Source organism: Salvelinus alpinus, chromosome 10, assembly GCF_045679555.1.
Source record: "Salvelinus alpinus chromosome 10, SLU_Salpinus.1, whole genome shotgun sequence".
NCBI lineage: Eukaryota > Metazoa > Chordata > Actinopteri > Salmoniformes > Salmonidae > Salvelinus > Salvelinus alpinus.
In genome coordinates, this window is record NC_092095.1 from 66,940,721 (window position 1) to 66,958,055 (window position 17,335).

The following is a 17,335-nucleotide window of genomic DNA, read 5'->3' on the forward strand; positions in this document are numbered from 1 at the left end:
GGGAGACAGAGACCAGGGAGACGGGGACCAGGGAGATGGGGACCAGAGAGACGGGGACCAGAGAGACAGAGACCAGGGATGCAGGGACTCAGGGATGCAGGGACTCAGGGACCAGGGAGATGGGGACCAGGGAGACGGGGACCAGAGAGACAGAGACCAGAGAGACAGAGACCAGGGATGCAGTGACTCAGGGAGATGGGGACCAGGGAGATGGGGACCAGGGAGATGGGGACCAGGGAGACGGGGACCAGAGAGACGGGGACCAGAGAGACAGAGACCAGGGAGATAGAGACCAGGGATGCAGTGACTCAGGGAGATGGGGACCAGGGAGATGGGGACCAGAGAGACAGAGACGGGGATGGGGACCAGGGAGATGGGGACCGGGGAGATGGGGACCGGGGAGACGGGGAGACGGGGACCGGGGACCAGGGAGACGGGGACCGGGGAGACGGGGACCAGGGAGACGGGGACCAGGGAGACGGGGACCAGGGAGATGGGGACCAGGGAGACAGAGACCAGGGAGATGGGGACCAGGGAGATGGGGACCAGGGAGACAGAGACCAGGGAGATGGGGACCAGGGAGACAGAGACCAGGGAGATGGGGACCAGGGAGATGGGGACCAGGGAGATGGGGACCAGAGAGACGGGGACCAGAGAGACAGAGACCAGGGACTCAGGGACTCAGGGACCAGGGACTCAGGGACCAGGGAGACAGGGACCATTATCCAGGCTCAGCTGTACCACTCTGAAGCACAAGGTAGATAAAGACTTGCATCAAGCCTTTAGAAGTCAAAAATACCAAAGTTATCATGCTGTGTTGCTGTATTGTTGATTTTCGTGGAAGGTACATAAAAGCTTGAATGGGAGGCATGTATAGATGTAGGATCTTAATTTGATCACCCTGTTGCTGCATCAATATTTTCCTGCTGTGAGAAACTGGTCAAATTGAGATCTTATATCTATCTGTACATTGCTTTTGGCTGTTATTCCTCGATATTTTGAAACACTTAAATGTACTATTGATGTGGCAGATGAGAAATTACATAGTTAAGTTAGAGACTGTTTTCTCTGCTACCTCACGGCAAGCGGTCTCGGAGCACCAAGTCTAGGACCAAAAGGCTCCTTAACAGCTTCTACTCCCAAGCCATTAGAGTGCTGAACAATTCATAAAAATTGCCACCGGACAATTTACATTGACCCCCCCCCCATTTTCACTTTTATACTACGGGTTACCGACATATTCAAATAATGACTGACATATTTTCATTAAAAACATAATTTTGATGAATGTATTCGTACTATTTGATCCTTCCATGATATATGGTCCCGACACGGTTCGTTTGCCTGACCCAGTCGTTAAGTTCTTGTTCTAAATCTTTGGAGTTGTTCGTTCTAATGATGGCTGGCAACGTTCTTATACCTTGCTTGCTAGCTAGCCACATTCGGCGAACACAGTCACGTGCAGCTAGAATAATAGCAAAGTAGCTGCATTTGCGTTAGTTTAAGCTGTTGTCTAGTGATTTTATTTGGATACATCTATAACAATGAGCTAATGATGAGACATTTCTGGCATAGAACATGTTCTCTCTCTCCAGGTCACTGTTCAGAGGAGCCAACGACACAGCTAACACAATCACTTCAAACTGAAGCTGGAATGACAGCAAACTAACTCTATTTCTTTGTATATATCCATAGAAATGTTCCTGATTCATGATTTCAGCTGGCTGAGAAAAGCTGCCAGTCTGTCTGTCTCAACCCGACTCCCGACATATTCATTACCCTAGTACACATGAAGATCGAATTTCAATACTGAAACAATGTTGGAAATGTCAGAGAGACAGAGGGCAAGTTTATTACAAGTCTGCGCTGTTGAAAACCAAATGTTAGTCGAAAAGAAATAGGAGATAATGTCTAGATGCTTTTTACAGGGTAGATCTAGTATGTAAATTGCCTGGCTGGGCTGATGAGACAGAGGATTGCACAGTCAGATGGAACAGAGTAAATAAGCATTTCAACGTCATAGATTTAGCCGGTGGTAACTTGTGGAATAGATACCAGCTGGAATGCAGTTTTAACCAATCAGCATTAGACCCACCCATTGTATAACACTGCATACTGTCTGATACAACATTCACAGTCTTAGCCCTATCATATACTTAAGCAATAAGACCCGAGGAGGTGTGGTATAGGGCCAATATACCACGGCTAAGGGCTATTCGTAGTCTCGACGCAATGCGGAGTGGCTGGACACAGCCCTTAGCTGTGGTATATTGGCCATATATCACAAACCAACGAGGAGCCTTATTGCTATTATATACTGGTTACCAACTTAATTCAAGCAGTAAAACTAAATGTTTTGACATACCCGTGGTATAAGGTGTGATATACCATGGCTTTCAGCCAATCAGAATTCAGGGCTCAAACCACTCAGTTTATAAAGTACAATATATCATTAATTCAAAGAATATCTCACTGATTCATCTCATTGTTGTCATGTAAATGTGTGTCTTGAAGATGTTGCTTGATAGTAATGGTGTGGATATGGAAAGGGTACTCTGTTGTCCATGTCCAGCAGAGACGAGGCTCCCTGCTTTCTTAAGGAAAGAATGAAATAAATGATCCTACTCCACTCACTGATCAGATTAGCAAAGTAATGTTGTTTATGTGGTTTTAAACAGACACCTTGCCAGCATGTAGAATGTTAGGTTGAGTTAAAACCGGGACTAGTCGTGGTAGCCTGCCAGTAGGAGCAGCCTTTTAGCCGGGACAGAGTGAGTGTGAGGGGAGACTTCACAGGCCGGTGTTTAGCTACAGCATTAGAGGGAACAACAGAACACAACAGGTCAGGGCAGGAAATCAATAAAGACTTACACACTGGTGATTTGCAGGGAAACATCTGGGGAAATAGCAGTTAGTAGCAGGCCACTGGAGCCTGGACTGGGACTGGAGAACATAAGTTGTTTACTTTTTTTGTCCATGTAAGTATCTAAGTGTATACTTTTTTATCCATATAAGTATCTAAGTGTGGTCCTCTTTTCTGAGATTACATGAAGTGAATACAATTAGTTTTTTTGTTTTTTATTCAGGAAACATTCAGGAAAACGTAGCGTTTTGGTCTCATAACGAGTTTTCATTATGAGAAGTGCATTGTATTTATTTATTATCATTGCGAAAGGAATCTATTTTTCAAGGGAGCCCTGAACAAAATATATTATCATAATGGTGTATAAAGGTAGCAGCATAATGGTGTATAATGGTATCAGCTTAATGGTGTATAAAGGTATCAGCTTAATGGTGTATAAAGCTAGCAGCATAATGGTGTATAAAGCTAGCAGCATAATGGTGTATAAAGCTAGCAGCATAATGGTGTATACAGGTAGCAGCTTAATGGTGTATAAATCTAGCAGCATAATGGTGTATAAAGGTAGCAGCATAATGGTGTATAAAGGTAGCAGCATAATGGTGTATATAAGTAGCAGCATAATGGCGTATAAAGGTAGCAGCATAATGGTGTATAAAGGTAGAAGCATAATGGTGCATAAAGGTAGAAGCATAATGGTGTATACAGGTATTAGCATAATGGTGTATAAAGGTAGAGGCATAATGGTGTATAAAGGTAGAAGCATAATGGTGTATAAAGGTAGAAGCATAATGGTGTATAAAGGTAGAAGCATAATGGTGTATAAAGGTAGAATCATAATGGTGTATAAAGCTAGCAGCATAATGGTGTATAAAGGTAGAAGCATAATGGTGTATAAAGGTAGAAGCATAATGGTGTATAAAGCTAGCAGCATAATGGTGTATATAAGTAGCAGCATAATGGCGTATAAAGGTAGCAGCATAATGGTGTATAACGGTAGAAGCATAATGGTGCATAAAGGTAGAAGCATAATGGTGTATAAAGGTATTAGCATAATGGTGTATAAAGGTAGAAGCATAATGGTGTATAAAGGTAGAAGCATAATGGTGTATAAAGGTAGAAGCATAATGGTGTATAAAGGTAGAAGCATAATGGTGTATAAAGGTAGAATCATAATGGCGTATAAAGCTAGCAGCATAATGGTGTATAAAGGTAGAAGCATAATGGTGTATAAAGGTAGAATCATAATGGTGTATAAAGGTAGAAGCATAAAGGTGTATAAAGGTATTAGCATAATGGTGTATAAAGGTAGAAGCATAATGGTGTATAAAGCTAGCAGCATAATGGTGTATAAAGGTATTAGCATAATGGGGTATAAAGGTAGAAGCATAATGGTGTATAAAGGTAGAAGCATAATGGTGTATAAAGGTATTAGCATAATGGTGTATAAAGCTAGCAGCATAATGGTGTATAAAGGTATTAGCATAATGGGGTATAAAGCTAGCAGCATAATGGTGTATAAAGGTAGAAGCATACTGGTGTATAAAGGTAGCAGCATAATGGTGTATAAAGCTAGCAGCATAATGGTGTATAAAGGTATTAGCATAATGGTGTATAAAGCTAGCAGCATAATGGTGTATAAAGGTATTAGCATAATGGGGTATAAAGCTAGCAGCATAATGGTGTATAAAGGTATTAGCATAATGGGGTATAAAGCTAGCAGCATAATGGTGTATAAAGGTAAAAGCATATTGGTGTATAAAGGTAGAAGCATAATGGGGTATAAAGGTAGCAGCATAATGGTGTATAAAGGTAGAAGCATAATGGTGTATAAAGGTAGAAGCATAATGGTGTATAAAGGTAGAAGCATAATGGTGTATAAAGGTAGAAGCATAATGGTGTATAAAGGTAGAAGCATAATGGTGTATAAAGGCAGCAGCATAATGGTGTATATTGTGGAGACTAGGTATCTACCACCCCACTACCACTATCAGATTAGAGCCATAATGGAGAGTAGGTATCTACCACCCCACTATCACTATCAGATTAGAGCCATAAGGGCACTAGGCATCTACCACCACACTATCACTATCAGTTTAGAGCCATAAGGGCACTAGGCATCTACCACCCCGCTACCACTATCAGATTAGAGCAATAAGGGCACTGGACATCTACCACCCCACTACCACTATCAGATTAGAGCCATAATGGAGACTAGGTATCTACCACCCCACTACCACTATCAGATTAGAGCCATAATGGAGACTAGGTCTCTACCACCCCACTCCCACTATCAGATTAGAGCCATAATGGAGACTAGGTATCTACCACCCCACTACCACTATCAGATTAGAGCCACAAGGGAGACTAGACATCTGATACCCCACTTCCACTATCAGATTAGAGCCATAATGGAGAGTAGGTATCTACCACCGCACTACTACTACCAGATTAGAGCCAAAACGGAGACTAGACATCTACCACCCCACTACTACTACCAGATTAGAGCCATAAGGGCACTAGACATCTACCACCCCACTACCACTACCAGATTAGAGCCACAAGGGAGACTAGACATCTGATACCCCACTACCTCTATCAGATTAGAGCCAAAATGGAGACTAGGTATCTACCACCCCACTAACACTTTCAGATTAGAGCCATAATGGAGACTAGGTATCTACCACCCCACTACCACTACCAGATTAGAGCCATAATTTGAGACTAGGTATCTACCACACCACTACCACTACCAGATTAGAGCCATAATGGAGACTAGGTATCTACCACCCCACTACCACTATCAGATTAGAGCCATAATGGAGACTAGGTATCTTCCACCCCACTACCACTACCAGATTAGAGCCATAATGGAGACTAGGTATCTACCACCCCACTACCTCTATCAGATTAGAGCCAAAACGGAGACTAGACATCTACCACCCCACTACTACTACCAGATTAGAGCCATAATGGAGACTATGTATCTACCACCCCACTACCACTACCAGATTAGAGCCATAAGGGAAACTAGACATCTGATACCCCACTACCTCTATCAGATTAGAGCCATAATGGAGACTAGTCAGTAACACCCCACTACCTCTATCAGATTAGAGCCATAATGGAGACTAGGTATCTACCACCCCACTACCTCTATCAGATTAGAGCCATAAGGGCACTTGGCATCTACCACCACACTACCACTATCAGATTAGAGCCATAATGGAGACTATGTATCTACCACCCCACTACCACTACCAGATTAGAGCCATAAAGGCACGAGACATCTAACACCCCACTACTACTACCAGATTAGAGCCTAAAACGGAGACTAGACATCTACCACCCCACTACCTTTATAAGATTAGAGCCATAATGGAGACTTGGTATCTACCAGCACACTACCACTACCAGATTAGAGCCAAAATGGAGACTAGGTATCTACCACCCCACTACCACTATCAGATTAGAGCCATAATGGTGTCATTTCACACACATTGACTGGTTTATCAGATTTATACTTCTTCTTCAAACTTCACTCCAGATCCTCACTATTTGTTGCTCTCCAAATCCTTTTACTTCCATTCCGTTTCGTCCATAAAACCAACATTTCATTTCCCAAATGAGGCATTAGTTCAGAATCTGCTGAAACCCCTGTACAACCAAGTGCTAATGTAGTTACAATGTTAGTAATAGATTGATAGAAGGAACACTTCTCTGAGAATTAGCCATAAGTGAAATAGTTGACATTCTGAAACCTTTAACAAGGCACATTTCTAGGAACTGCCAGTATGGTGTGGTAGTTGTTGTGTCTAGACTTTCATTGGCCAATAACATGTAAAGCATCTCATGGCTGTGAGAGAAAGGGGGGATAGATTCTGTCTGCCATGACTGGCTTTGCTCTCTCTCCAGAGATAGTGTGTTGTCGTTCCATGTTAAAGCTGTGGTCCCACTTTAACCAAACAACCATTTGAAAACATTTTTAAGACCTTCACAAATGCTTCACAGATCATTCATGAATAAATGTTATGTAAAGGATGGTTAAAGGGTTATGCCACATATCCAGATATATCCTTAACACCTGTTATATAGTGTGACTTTGCTTCTAAAACATTTGTGAAGCATCTACGAAGGCCTTATAAAGGGTTTACTAAGCCTTCATTAAGCGTTGACTTTAAAGATGCTGTTTGTTGACCAACTGGTCATTAAGTCACTGTTAGCAGCACATCCTCATTGTTCCATATAGTATATACAGTACTGTAGTCCCACGGCTGTCCCAGACAGGCCACCAACGCAGCACTTATCCACTCCTTCATCTTCCCAGGGGGTTTTCAGCATGGTTGACACATCATCTCTCGCTCTACCCAGTAGTTAGACTGTCTCATCTTTCACAGATGATCACATTTGATACGTCCATAAAAGGATTTGGCATCCGTATAAAGGACCTTTATGTGCTTTTATAACACATTGTTCTCTGTCTTCTTCTTTGAGATATTTTCTCCTCCCTCCCTCCCCGTCTCTTTCACTCTCTCTTCCTCTCTTTGGTTAAGGCTCATATCTGAATGGAGCTGGATCATAGAGGGCTCTAGAGATGCCACCCCTGGTTTGGGAGTAGGCTTTAGAGGGATTTTGTGGGTCTGGGCCATTGAGGTGGATTAGACATGGTCAATACAGACCTGACTTTAGGGGGTCTGCAGAGAGAGGAGGGAGAATGAGATAGGGTAGGAGGACTGTCTGTGGCAGGCCAGAGGAGAACGGGTAACGCTCATTAGAAGACATGAAGGGAGTGTGTGTGTGGGGAAGGTGTGTGGGTGTTAGGGTTACAGCTACAGACACCCTCCTATCAGGGCCATGTCTGCCTCAAAACCCCCCAGGCTACAGAGCAGTCCAGCCCCTACTCTCCCCTGTCTGTCTGGACCAGCCCCTACTCTCCCCTGTCTGTCTGGACCAGCCCCTACTCTCCCCGGTCTGTCTGGACCAGCCCCTAATCTCCTCTGTCTGTCTGGACCAGCCCCTACTATCCTCTGTCTGTCTGGACCAGCCCCTACTCTCCCCGGTCTGTCTGGACCAGCCCCTACTCTCCCCTGTCTGTCTGGTCCAGCCCCTACTCTGCCCCTACTCTCCCCTGTCTGTCTGGACCAGCCCCTACTCTCCCCTGTCTGTCTGGACCAGCCCCTACTCTCCCCTGTCTGTCTGGACCAGCCCCTACTCTCCCCGGTCTGTCTGGACCAGCCCCTACTCTCCCCTGTCTGTCTGGACCAGCCCCTACTCTCCCCGGTCTGTCTGGACCAGCCCCTACTCTCCCCTGTCTGTCTGGTCCAGCCCCAACTCTGCCCCTACTCTCCCCTGTCTGTCTGGACCAGCCCCTACTCTCCCCTGTCTGTCTGGTCCAGCCCCTACTCTGCCCCTACTCTCCCCTGTCTGTCTGGTCCAGCCCCTACTCTGCCCCTACTCTCCCCTGTCTGTCTGGACCAGCCCCTACTCTCCCCTGTCTGTCTGGACCAGCCCCTACTCTCCCCTGTCTGGACCAGCCCCTACTCTCCCCTGTCTGGACCAGCCCCTACTCTCCCCTGTCTGTCTGGACCAGCCCCTACTCTCCCCTGTCTGGACCAGCCCCTACTCTCCCCTGTCTGGACCAGCCCCTACTCTCCCCTGTCTGTCTGGACCAGCCCCTACTCTCCCCTGTCTGTCTGGACCAGCCCCTACTCTCCCCTGTCTGTCTGGACCAGCCCCTACTCTCCCCTGTCTGTCTGGACCAGCCCCTACTCTCCCCTGTCTATCTGGACCAGCCCCTACTCTCCCCGGTCTGTCTGGACCAGCCCCTACTCACCCCGGTCTGTCTGGACCAGCCCCTACTCTCCCCGGTCTGTCTGGACCAGCCCCTACTCTCCCCGGTCTGTCTGGACCAGCCCCTACTCTCCCCTGTCTGTCTGGACCAGCCCCTACTCTCCCCTGTCTGTCTGGACCAGCCCCTACTCTGCCCTGTCTGTCTGGACCAGCCCCTACTCTCCCCTGTCTGGACCAGCCCCTACTCTCCCCTGTCTGGACCAGCCCCTACTCTCCCCTGTCTGTCTGGACCAGCCCCTACTCTCCCCTGTCTGGACCAGCCCCTACTCTCCCCTGTCTGGACCAGCCCCTACTCTCCCCTGTCTGTCTGGACCAGCCCCTACTCTCCCCTGTCTGTCTGGACCAGCCCCTACTCTCCCCTGTCTGTCTGGACCAGCCCCTACTCTCCCCTGTCTGTCTGGACCAGCCCCTACTCTCCCCTGTCTATCTGGACCAGCCCCTACTCTCCCCGGTCTGTCTGGACCAGCCCCTACTCACCCCGGTCTGTCTGGACCAGCCCCTACTCTCCCCGGTCTGTCTGGACCAGCCCCTACTCTCCCCGGTCTGTCTGGACCAGCCCCTACTCTCCCCTGTCTGTCTGGACCAGCCCCTACTCTCCCCTGTCTGTCTGGACCAGCCCCTACTCTGCCCTGTCTGGACCAGCCCCTACTCTCCCCTGTCTGTCTGGACCAGCCCCTACTCTCCCCGGTCTGTCTGGACCAGCCCCTACTCTACCCTGTCTGGACCAGCCCCTACTCTCCCCTGTCTGTCTGGACCAGCCCCTACTCTCCCCTGTCTGTCTGGACCAGCCCCTACTCTCCCCGGTCTGTCTGGACCAGCCCCTACTCTCCCCGGTCTGTCTGGACCAGCCCCTACTCTCCCCGGTCTGTCTGGACCAGCCCCTACTCTCCCCTGTCTGTCTGGACCAGCCCCTACTCTCCCCTGTCTGTCTGGACCAGCCCCTACTCTCCCCGGTCTGTCTGGACCAGCCCCTACTCTCCCCGGTCTGTCTGGACCAGCCCCTACTCACCCCGGTCTGTCTGGACCAGCCCCTACTCTCCCCTGTCTGTCTGGACCAGCCCCTACTCTCCCCTGTCTGTCTGGACCAGCCCCTACTCTCCCCTGTCTATCTGGACCAGCCCCTACTCTCCCCTGTCTGTCTGGACCAGCCCCTACTCTCCCCTGTCTGTCTGGACCAGCCCCTACTCTCCCCGGTCTGTCTGGACCAGCCCCTACTCTCCCCTGTCTGTCTGGACCAGCCCCTACTCTCCCCTGTCTGTCTGGACCAGCCCCTACTCTCCCCGGTCTGTCTGGACCAGCCCCTACTCTCCCCTGTCTGTCTGGACCAGCCCCTACTCTCCCCGGTCTGTCTGGACCAGCCCCTACTCTCCCCTGTCTGTCTGGACCAGCCCCTACTCTCCCCGGTCTGTCTGGACCAGCCCCTACTCTCCTCTGTCTGTCTGAACCAGCCCCTACTCTCGTCTGTCTGTCTGAACCAGCCCCTACTCTCGTCTGTCTGTCTGGACCAGCCCCTACTCTCCTCTGTCTGTCTGGACCAGCCCCTACTCTCCCCTGTCTGTCTGGACCAGCCCTTACTCTCCCCTGTCTGTCTGGACCAGCCCTTACTCTCCCCTGTCTGTCTGGACCAGCCCTTACTCTCCCCTGTCTGTCTGGACCAGCCCCTACTCTCCTCTGTCTGTCTGGACCAGCCCCTACTCTCCCCGGTCTGTCTGGACCAGCCCTTACTCTCCCCTGTCTGTCTGGACCAGCCCTTACTCTCCCCTGTCTCTCTGGACCAGCCCTTACTCTCCCCTGTCTGTCTGGACCAGCCCCTACTCTCCCCTGTCTGTCTGGACCAGCCCCTACTCTCCCCGGTCTGTCTGGACCAGCCCCTACTCTCCTCTGTCTGTCTGGACCAGCCCCTACTCTCCTCTGTCTGTCTGGACCAGCCCCTACTCTCCCCTGTCTGTCTGGACCAGCCCCTACTCTCCCCTGTCTGTCTGGACCAGCCCCTACTCTCCCCGGTCTGTCTGGACCAGCCCTTACTCTCCCCGGTCTGTCTGGACCAGCCCTTACTCTCCCCTGTCTGTCTGGACCAGCCCCTACTCTCCCCGGTCTGTCTGGACCAGCCCTTACTCTCCCCGGTCTGTCTGGACCAGCCCTTACTCTCCCCTGTCTGGAGTCATGAGCTCTGAACTACTGCTATTCTCTCTCTCTAACTGGTGGAGAGCCATTGGCTAGAAGCCTAAACACTTCTCCATACTGAGATCCAGTGGTGTAAAGTAGTTAAGTAAAAATACTTTAAAGTACTACTTAGGTCATTTTGGGGGGTATTCGTACTTTACTTTACTATTCATATTTTTGGCAACTTTTAATTCACTACATTCCTAAAGAAAATAATGTAAAATTCAGTCAAAACAGAAAATGTGTGTCAGTCGGTCTCTTGTGAAAACAGTGAACAACTTGTGAACATTTCTGAATTATAATATATTATTATTACATTTTGACAGGAAAAGGGTCCAATTCACACACTTCAAGAGAACATCCCTGGTCATCCCTACTGCGTCCCTACATCCCTACATCCCTGGTCATCCCTGGTCATCCCTAGCGGACTCACTAAACATAAATGCTTCTTTGTAAATTATGTCTGAGTTTTGTAGTGTGCCCTTGGCTATCTGTCTCAATAAAAACATATACTTTTACTTCTGATACTTAAGTATATTTTAAAACCAAAAACTTATAGACTTTTACTCAAGTAGTATTTTAGTCATTTTCTATCAAGGTATCTTTACTTCTACTCAAGTATGACAATTGAGTACTCTTTCCACCACTGCTGAGATCTAACATATATCCATAACTGGTGGAGAACCATTGGCTAGAAGTTGCCAAGCTGTGAGACTGTGACACGGACTACTAGCCTCTATTGTCCAGTTTGATTCATGGTTCTTCAGAACTGTATGCCATGGGCTCTGGTCCAAAGTAGTGCACTATATAGGGAATAGGGCTCTGGTCCAAAGTAGTGCACTATATAGGGAATAGGGCTCTGGTCCAAAGTAGTGCACTATATAGGGAATAGGGCTCTGGTCCAAAGTAGTGCACTATATAGGGAATAGGGCTCTGGTCCAAAGTAGTGCACTATATAGGGAATAGGGTGCCATTTGGGATACACCCACTGTGTAGGGGAGCAGTGAATAAAGATCCGTTTAGTGAGTAGCTTGCCTGGTCAGGACTTAGATCCACAGGCCAATTAGAGACAACAGAGGGCCTGGAGTAAAGCCTATAATCAGTTGTGTTGCTTGATGGATTTACTGCTGGCTGGGTGGTAGGAGGGTCTGGACTGTGTCTGGGTTCCACAGCCTCTAGGTCAGCTGTTTCAATACAGAGAGAGAGACGAAGCACACTCCCATACTCTGATTGGTGGGTTGAGTGTCTGGGGTATGTGTGTAATATGTGGACACACCTCCTCATTCCAGGGTTTTTCTTTATTTTTACTATTTTCTACATTGTAGAACAATAGCGAAGACATCAAAACTATGAAATAACACATATGGAATCATGTAGTGACCAAAAAAGTGTTAAACAAATCAAAATATATTTTATATTTGAGATTCTTCAAAGTAGCCACCGTTTGCCTTGATGACAGCTTTGCACACGCTTGGCATTCTCTCAACCAGCTTCATGAGGTAGTCACCTGGAATGCATTTCAATTAACAGGTGGGCCTTGTTAAAAGTTAATTTGTGGAATTTCTTTATGGAAAGATGTTAGATCTCAAATGGAGAAGTGTTTAGACTTCTACCTAATGGTTCTCCACCAGTTATGGATAGATGTCAGATCTCAGTATGGAGAAGTGTTTAGACTTCTACCTAATGGTTCTCCACCAGTTATGGATAGATGTCAGATCTCAGTATGGAAAAGTGTTTAGACTTCTACCTAATGGTTCTCCACCAGTTATGGATAGATGTCAGATCTCAGTATGGAGAAGTGTTTAGACTTCTCATTTGAAGGTGTTGGTAATGAAGAATGTATTACCTCAGTCTCTGTTTTAACAAGGAACTCAATGTGCTCAGATCTCACTACAGTCAAAGTGAGGGGCTACAGCCCATTGATTGTGCCTGTGAGGAAATGCTAAATATACACTGAGTGTACAAAACGTTACAGACTGACCAGGTGAATCCAGGTGAAAGCAAGAATCCCTTATTGATGTCGCCTGTTAAATCCATTGGTGTCAACACGGGCCAGCTTCCCTGTCGAACACTTTCAACACCTTGTCCATGCCCCGACGAATTGAGTCTGTTCTGAGGGAAAAAGGGGGTGCAACTCAATATTAGGAAGTTGTTCCTAATGTTTTGTACCCTCAGTGTACAACATGTATAGGCTACATCACAAACTCTTAATTAAGACACTCTTTAAAAAATGCATCTGCTCATAATCATCCACATCACTAATCATCTCCATCAGCAATACATGGTGTTACCATGACAACCTACTGTATCTACTGCCATAATCAACAGAAGGAGACCCTCCCTTCTCTCATCCAAGATACCTGACTCTGATCATGTACACACACACACACACACCCCTGGCAGCTGCTTGGCGCCCAAGCACCAAGTCATTACAGTTGTGGCTGAACGCCTCTTATGGTTCACTGCCAACATTAATGATCAACTTTACTTTGTTAAAAACTCTCCAGTCCTTCAGCACTACAACAAGGACATTGGGGAGAGAGGGAATGTGAGAAGGAGCAAGCCTGCCTGCCAGCTGTGTGTGTGTGTGTGTGTGTGTGTGTGTGTGTGTGTGTGTGTGTGTGTGTGTGTGTGTGTGTGTGTGTGTGTGTGTGTGTGTGTGTGTGTGTGTGTGTGTTTTCCTCAGTGATGTACATACAGTGTGTGTGCCAGCTTCTGCTGATACCCATGGTGATAGTGGGGCATTAAGCACCCAGATGGGTTTAGACTGGACTTGTGCCAAGTTGCCAACTCCAGAGGTCTCCGAGGCGGCTGAGAGCAGCTAGCTAAGGCCAGATGTTTAGAACTGCAGCAACTTACGCTTGATGCTTCCTTTTCCTTTCACTTGCTCCAGATCTTTAAAGAGGAAAGAGGGTTCCACATCTGTGCCCACAACGTGCAAGAGAGACACACGGTTGAATAACTACACCAGAAGTTTACAGTTACAGATGCAGTGTTAATGTTTGAGTCTGTCTGTCTTGGGGGTGTTGGGAGCAGAACAGAAGAAGAATGTCAGTCTCTGATGGACTAATATACACTATTCTATTCTACACTATTCTATTCTATTCTATTCTACACTATTCTATACTATTAAAATCAAATCAAACGGTATTTGTCACATGCGTCGAATCAAGTGTAGACTTTACCATGAAATGCTTACTTACAAGCCCTTAACCAACAGTGCAGTTCAAGAAGAAGAAAATATTTACCAAGTAGACTAAAATAAAAGGTAATAATAAAAAGTAACACAATAATAATAACAATAAAGAGGCTATATACGGGGGGCACAGGTACCGAGTCAGTGTGGCGCACCGGTATTCTATTCTATACTAAACGTTTCTATACTAAACTATTCTATACTAAACTTTTCTATACTAAACTATTCTATACTAAACTATTCTATACTAAACGTTTCTATACTAAACTATTATTTTTTTGATTATTTTTTTGATTTTTAAAATGTTACCCCCTTTTCTCCCCAATTTTTGTGGTATCCAATCGCTAGTCTCATCGCTACAACTCCCGTACGGGCTCGGGAGAGACGAAGGTCGAAAGCCATGCGTCCTCCGAAGCACAACCCAACCAAGCCGCACTGCTTCTTAATTCTTAACACAGCGCGCCTCCAACCCGGAAGCCAGCCGCACCAATGTGTCGGAGGAAACACCGTGTACCCGGCCCCCTTGGTTAGCGCGCACTGCGCCCGGCCCGCCACAGGAGTCGCTGGAGCGCGATGAGATAAGGATATCCCTACCGGCCAAACCCTCCCTAACCCGGACGACGCTAGGCCAATTGTGCGTCGCCCCACGGACCTCCCGGTCACGGCCGGCTGTGACAGAGCCTGGGCGCGAACTCTGGTGGCACAGCTAGCGCTGCGATGCAGTGCCCTAGACCACTGCGCCACCCGGGAGGCCCTATAATAAACTATTCTATACTAAACTTTTCTATACTAAACGTTTCTATACTATACTAAACTATTCTATAATAAACTATTCTATACTAAACTATACTAAACTATTCTATACTATACTAAACTTTTCTATACTAAACTATTCTATACTAAACTATTCTATAATAAACTATTCTATACTATACTAAACTATTCTATAATAAACTATTCTATACTGAACTATTCTATTCTAAACTATTCTATACTAAACTAAACTATTCTATACTAAATCATTATATTGTAAACTATTCTATACTAAACTATTCCATTCTATGAAAATAGGCCATTGTTGTCTTATTCTATCGGCTAAAGGGGATGAAGGTGGACTGTTTCCTCAACCCTGCATATCTACCTTCATACCACGCATTGTTTCCTCAACCCCTGCTTGTCTAGCTTCATACCACACACCGTTTCCTCAGCCCCTGCTTGTCTAGCTTCATACCACACACCGTTTCCTCAACCCCTGCTTGTCTAGCTTCATACCACACACCGTTTCCTCAACCCCTGCTTGTCTAGCTTCATACCACACACTGTTTCCTCAACCCCTGCTTGTCTAGCTTCATACCACACACCGTTTCCTTACCCCCTGCTTGTCTAGCTTCATACCACACACCGTTTCCTCAACCCCTGCTTGTCTAGCTTCATACCACACACCGTTTCCTCAACCCCTGCATATCTAGCTTCATACCACACACTGTTTCCTCAGCCCCTGCTTGTCTAGCTTCATTTTAATGAATGTGTGTGATTATCAGTAATGACAGGATAAGTTTGCATGTTGAGGTTTGGGATAGGGGGAGTAGCTCAATTTACTGTTGCGTTGCTATAACCTTTGACCCCGCTAATGTCATTTGGGTCAGTGTTGGTGGCCACTCACCTCAGCTCTGCACAATGTCAGCACACTAGACAGGTGTCAATTGGCCAGCCCATAAAACGGTCAAAAGTACAAGGCCCAGGGGTCAGGAAGGCTTGGGGTCACTAAAAGGTTTAAATGAAAGGATCAGATTTGTTAAATGGATCTATTCTGGCATAGAGGTAAACCATAGTATGGTCTGTGGTGTTCAGTTGACACGTTGCTCTTTCTACCTTTATTTACCATATCTTTCAAGGAGTAAAAATATCTAAAAGCTCAAATACATTTTATACAGAAGACATTGTCGCTCTAGTTGTCTTTCGCTGCACTTTACTGTCTAAGTGGTGATTGGCTGTCTGTAGGTTATAACCAATCGTCATTAGCCATGTGTATGTTTGACTGACAGCTCTGTCCTTCCTCCCTCAGGTGTGTCCTGTAAGGACCAGTTAGAGGTATGGTGGGCGTGGTTGGCCCCGTAACCATGGCGACGTCTCTGTGGGAGGTTGTGTCCCTTCCTCCCGTTGGTCTACTGCTGCTCCTCTGCCTGCCACTCTGTCTATGCCAGCAGCCATTGGTCAACTTTGAGAGCCTGTCCCCGCCCCTACCGGAGTGTACCAGGAAAGTTCATCCCGTCGTCCCATACAAAGGTGAGCACATTAGATACTTTGAGCATTTGCTTGAGTCTGCCTGTTGTGCTGGATAGGCAGGGTTTGCATTTTTGAGAGTATGCAATTGGTTCCGGTGCTCCGGGCAGCTCAGTCAAGCATAGCGAAAGTATTTGACAGATTTCCAATACCATTTTGTAAATCTACTCCTCACTAGCATCATCATTCCAATGAGAAGTTTCACAATGGTTTGCTATTCACTGCTATCTCCTCTGAGGATTCTGCAGCCTCATCCTTCTCAATCACTCCTCTGCCCGGAAAGCCAGCTATATGGGTCTGGCCCAAGAGAAACCGAAAGGACAGCAACATTTTGTGATTGTAGATAATTGGACTCCTCTCATTTCTGGAACCTTTTCCCTTTTAAGAGAGCTGTCTATTCTTTCTCTCATCCCAAAAACCCTCCCTCGCTCCTTCCTTCCACAGTCAGCTCTTTTCAGGGTTCCATTATCGAGAGAGAGAGAGGGAGAGAGAGAGAGAGGGAGAGAGAGGGAGAGAGAGAGAGAGAGAGAGGGAGAGAGAGAGAGAGAGAGAGAGAGAGAGAGAGAGAGAGAGAGAGAGAGAGAGAGAGAGAGAGAGAGAGAGAGAGAGAGAGAGAGAGAGAGAGAGAGAGAGAGAGAGAGAGAGAGAGAGAGAGAGAGAGAGAGAGAGAGAGAGAGAGAGAGAGAGAGAGAGAGAGACTACTTTCCACTCCATTTGGATGTCTGTTAGAAAGTGTCTGTCCTTTGCCAGGATGCTCCCCCCCTCAGGGGTGTAGTGTCTGAAAGGGGTCTGAGGAGAGGAGGTGGGGGAGGAAGAGAGGGGAGAATGGTAAACTGTCCTGTCAGTCAACTGTCAATCATCAGACACTTGTCACACTTGTCACATGCTGGTTCAATGTGGCTGAGACTGGCATCACTATGTAAGTCAGGGAACAGGGCTGTCTGCTATTGTTGTCTTACTGGAGACCAGATGGGTAACTCTGA

The 17,335-nt window shown here is 46.9% G+C and overlaps 1 protein-coding gene across 1 annotated transcript in view; it reads left to right on the forward strand.

The window, feature by feature from the left end:
* Positions 1-17,335, forward strand: part of sema5bb (sema domain, seven thrombospondin repeats (type 1 and type 1-like), transmembrane domain (TM) and short cytoplasmic domain, (semaphorin) 5Bb) — a 111,784-nt gene that overhangs the window by 35,104 nt on the left and 59,345 nt on the right. Inside the window, exon 2 of the mRNA XM_071330587.1 lies at positions 16,135-16,355. Within this exon, the coding sequence (XP_071186688.1) occupies positions 16,163-16,355 (193 nt within the window). The 5' untranslated portion in view covers positions 16,135-16,162. The remainder of the gene's footprint in view (positions 1-16,134; positions 16,356-17,335) is intronic.